Source organism: Morus notabilis, unplaced genomic scaffold, assembly GCF_000414095.1.
Source record: "Morus notabilis unplaced genomic scaffold, ASM41409v2 C11490447, whole genome shotgun sequence".
Classification (NCBI taxonomy): domain Eukaryota; kingdom Viridiplantae; phylum Streptophyta; class Magnoliopsida; order Rosales; family Moraceae; genus Morus; species Morus notabilis.
In genome coordinates, this window is record NW_010387609.1 from 1 (window position 1) to 4,644 (window position 4,644).

Below are 4,644 nucleotides of genomic sequence, written 5' to 3' on the forward strand. Positions count from 1 at the left end.
GCTCCGCACGCGCGGCCATGGCCTCTTCATCGTCCTCCCCGATCTCCTCTCCGACAATCTCCCCAGCGTCTGCTTCAAGAAGTCCCGCGGCCTCCTCTGTAGGGTTTCGGAATCGAACCAGTCGGAAAGGGCTATTTTTGACGCGACAAGGTTGTTCTCGTCGAGAGAAGGCGAGGCGATCGAGGAGTGTTCGTCGTCGGCGAAGAGTCTGGATTCGGTAACCGTGTGTGAGGAGTTTGTCCAGAATTTCGATCAATTTGTGGAGGCCATGGACGGAGTGTCGAACGGAAGGTTTCTGAGAGGCGAAGAGAGCGAATTGGGATCGGATTGGGTAGAATTGGAGTGGTTGAAAGCGAAAGGCTATTACAGTATCGAAGCTTTTGTGGCCAATCGATTAGAGGTGGCTTTGAGGCTGGCTTGGCTGAATAACAACAGCGGAAATGGGAAGAAAAGAGGGGTGAAATTGAAAGAGAAAGCGAGCTCCGCGGGCGTGGCGGCGAATGTGTATTGGAGGAAGAAAGGGTGTGTGGATTGGTGGGAGAATTTGGATTCTTCACCGAGGAAGAAAATCTTCAATGCGGTTTTGGGAAAATCAGCTAAAAACTTGGTACTTGAAACTTTAAGCATCTGAAAATTATGTTCTTTCTGTTCTTATATGATGTTACTTAGATGTCTGGTTTTGATATGAACTATGATCGTTTCAAATTTTCAGTGTCGCGAGATTTTGAAGGCGACTGAGAGTTCATTGGAGGATGATCTTTGGCTCTTCAACACAGGATTGGAGCGACCATCGAGGTACAAACATACTGTAAATACGCGAAAGACTGTGTCAACTCTTGAAGCCGACGCTGAATTTGGCTCAAACATAGTCCCAGCTTCTGTTTCTGGAAAATCTGCTTCCTTATCCAATTCCTTGAATAGTTTATTTGTGCTTCGCGATATTGTAATGACGGCATCGTTGTGTCAAGATAGTATATGTGATGATAAAGGGAAAATTTTCTTCAGCACATTGAGTTCAATTTGTACCGTTTCTGATTTTATACTAAGGAAAGTGAGAGGATTTCTAATGGTAATTTCGCTTGATTGCACAAAACTCGAACTTATATCAGAAGAAAATGTTAAGTCCTCACCTATTAAATCCAAAGGAAAGGTTAGTTCTTGTAGCCGTAAGAAAAAGGGGAAGACCCGCAATACAAAGAAGCTAAATCCTGTTGAAGGGGGCTGTGTGGATTCGCGCGATAAATCTTCTAAGGTATCTTCTTGCCCCCTTTTTCTTGAGGGGTTTGCTGAAGCCTTTTACTCACACAATGTTTGTTAAGAAGACTCAGTTTTACTGATTTTATGTCATGCAGGATATTGATTGTGCCTTGGCTCATAAGGAGAATTCAGAGTTGCTGTTGGTCGAGTCCAAGGAGACACCCGATGTCCCTCAGAGGAAGGATATGTCCATCGAGAAATCTTTGTTTAAAGTAGAACTGGCTGCACTAGTGGTTTAATTCGGTTCTTATTTCTTGTCGATGGTTTGATCAGTTTATAACTGTTACCCTTTAACCAGGAACCTACCAAAGCAGTGGGTGTTGGGAAAGCTCAATCTGCTGCAAGGAAGACGAGAAGGGAAAAAGGCAAAAGCAGAATTAATGGCTTTAAGAATCCTGTTGAAGTGGCCAATTACAAAAGACCAGCAACGGAAGCTTCATCTTCCTCCATTTGTCAAGACGATCCAGTGGGGAATTATTCAGTGTCTGCTAATCCGACCTTCCAGAGTGTCTCGGGTGAAAACGCATCTCAGTACAATGTCCTTACACCGAGCTCAATTACTTCTAGTTCTGTGAATGGACGCATTAAGGAGGATCACACCAGCTTCTCAATTCAAGAGAATAAAGGTTCGGAATGTTACCAGTTAAATAAAATTGTGACTGGAAATACAACAATATCTTCTAGATTGGAAACTCCAAATTGTAACGCAGATGAGAAGGTAATACCTTCCTCTGAGCCTGCATTGGACACTAAAGTTTTTAAAAACGAAGATAGCAGTATCAAGAAATCTGCACCTATTGGTGAATTTGATATAAAAACAGCTTCGCCAGAGAAACAGGTCAGAGTGTTTGATATTAAAGAAAAACCTGTTTTAATTCAAGAGCAAGAAAGTCGACAGGTATCCGATACCACCCCTTCGTCTAGGCCTTGTTCAGGTGGCCCTCCATATGAGTGGCCTAGTGTGGCTTCTAACCCTCATCTCCCACCTGCCACTGATCGCTTGCATTTGGATGTTGGTCGTAATTGGCATCGTCACTTTCATCAATCCTTTTTACCGGCAATACACCAGCGAAATATAGAAGGTGGTTGTAATCCAACTTTGTCTAGAAGATTGCCAATGAGTTTAGATTGGCCTCCAATGGTCCGTGGTACTTGTGGTTTGGCTCCGTCACGGACCTGTAATTATGAATCTGGGTTCATCTCTAGATGGCATTGTACTTATCCTCAGAATTTTTCTAACCACACCATGCATCTTAATGCAACAGCCACTGATGAAGAAAGGAAGCATTCTGGGGATTTCACAGACCTACCCGAGTTAACAAGTAAACATGACCTAGCAGATGACTGGGACAGCCACTGGATATCTGAGGATGAAGTTGATGTGCATGCAGTCTCAGGGATCGATTATAATCAATACTTTGGTGGTGGTGTGATGTATTGGAATCCTTCTGATCATCCAGCGGGAGGATTCTCTCGTCCTCCTTCCCTTAGTTCAGATGATAGCTCGTGGGCTTGGCGTGAGGCGGACATGAATAGGGCTGTTGATGATATGGTTGCATTCTCTTCTCCATACAGTACAACTGGTTTGACTTCACCCACTGCTTCTTTTTGTTCTCCTTTTGATAGTTTGGGTCCAGGACACCAGGCTTTAGGCTATGTTCTGTCAGGAAATGAGGTACCTGGCAAGGTGCTTCGTTCCCCGTCAACAGTTACAGATGCAGCAGTCGAGGAGGATACATCTAGATCATTGACAGATTTAACTGGTGAGGGTGAAGGAAAGACAGGCGATCTGCTCCCTTACCACATTTTGCCTCCAATCATCGTTCCAAATGTATCAAGGGATAGGTCAAGGTCTGAGTTCAAGTGTAGTCATGACGCTAAAAGTTCTTGTGTTCCTCTTTCTAGACGCGAGCAACCTCGAATGAAACGGCCACCATCACCTGTTGTGCGTTGCGTTACACGTGCCCCACGTCCACCTCCACCCTCTCCTGTGAGTGAATCTAGGAAACACAGGGGTTTTCCAACTGTTAGATCTGGTAGTTCAAGCCCGAGGCACTGGGGTGTGCGAGGTTGGTTCCCTGATGGAGCTAATTTGGAGGAAGCTTGCTTATACAGGGATGGAGCAGAAGTTGTTTGGCCATCTTGGAGAAATAATAACTTTTCAGGTCACTCGATGATTCAACCTCTTCCTGCAGCTTTACTGCAGGATCGTCTGATTGCTATGTCCCATCTAGCTCGTGATCAGGAACATGTAATATAGCATCTACTTTATAACCGTTTTAATTTTTACCTAGTTGTAGAATCTATATTAAGTTGATGCTTACATTATGTTGCAGCCAGATGTTGCGGTGCCTATGCAACTGACTGAATCACAGAGCTCTCCTAAACAAAAAGCCTCTCTTTCGGTGATGCACAACCTCCTTCATGACGAGATTGATTCTTTCTGCAAGCAGGTATGGAGCTTTGTATTCATTATTGTCCTTATTTCCACCTCTCATTTCCTGATACATCATTTTAGCATCTATTCCAAGATGAAACCAAAACGTTTTGCTAAAAGTTATAGCTTCTACCACCATCCATGAGACATTAAAAATAGGCTGATTGTTGCATAAATCTTTAAGGTTGCTGCACAAAATCTGGCTCGAAAGCCTTACATAACTTGGGCTGTCAAGCGTGTAACACGGTCTCTCCAAGTGCTGTGGCCCAGGTCCAGGACAAACATATTTGGTTCAAACTCATCTGGTTTGGCCCTTCCTACTAGTGATGTAGACCTTGTCGTTTGTCTTCCTCCTGTGAGGAACCTGGTAAACTCTGTGCCATCTCTTTGCTTATCTCAACCTCTTCTTTTGTTTCTTTTATGAGAAAAGATCTAATTGCAGAAGTTTCTGTAGGAACCAATAAAAGAAGCTGGTATATTGGAGGGCCGTAACGGTATTAAAGAAACTTGCCTTCAGGTATCTTGGCACGTTGGTGATGCTTTATTTATTTATTTAACAGAAAAATGCTGTATATTTTTACCTAGATATATGTATTGAGTACGGGATCTTGCTTCATGTTTTATTTTACGTGAAATGAATACGGTGCGCCACTTTTTCCTTCCATGAACTTACACTTGTGTTTCTGTACTTTCTACTAATAGTGGGAAACCTGTTATGTTTTCTTGTCTTATTCCCCGCAGCATGCAGCTAGGTATCTTGCAAATCAGGACTGGGTAAAAAGTGATTCTCTCAAGACCGTGGAAAATACAGCTGTAATGCATTATCTTTTTTATCATTGTCTTTTCTATTATTTAGGCCGTCTCCTTTTGCTTGTCTTCTTACCCCTTGTTAATTTTCTTTCTTCCTTTCTTTCTTCTTTTTTTTTTTTTTTTTTTTTTTTTTTTTTTTT

At 42.8% G+C, this 4,644-nt stretch overlaps 1 protein-coding gene across 1 annotated transcript; it reads left to right on the forward strand.

The window, feature by feature from the left end:
- Positions 1-4: 4 nt before the first annotated feature.
- Positions 5-4,582, forward strand: LOC112095306 (the record flags this gene model as incomplete). The annotated part of the gene is made up of 8 exons (XM_024177007.1): positions 5-607; positions 713-1,252; positions 1,353-1,469; positions 1,556-3,508; positions 3,594-3,710; positions 3,879-4,061; positions 4,149-4,211; positions 4,436-4,582. Coding segments are annotated over 8 exons (3,723 nt in total), but the record flags the coding sequence as incomplete, so codon positions are not given.
- Positions 4,583-4,644: the final 62 nt, after the last annotated feature.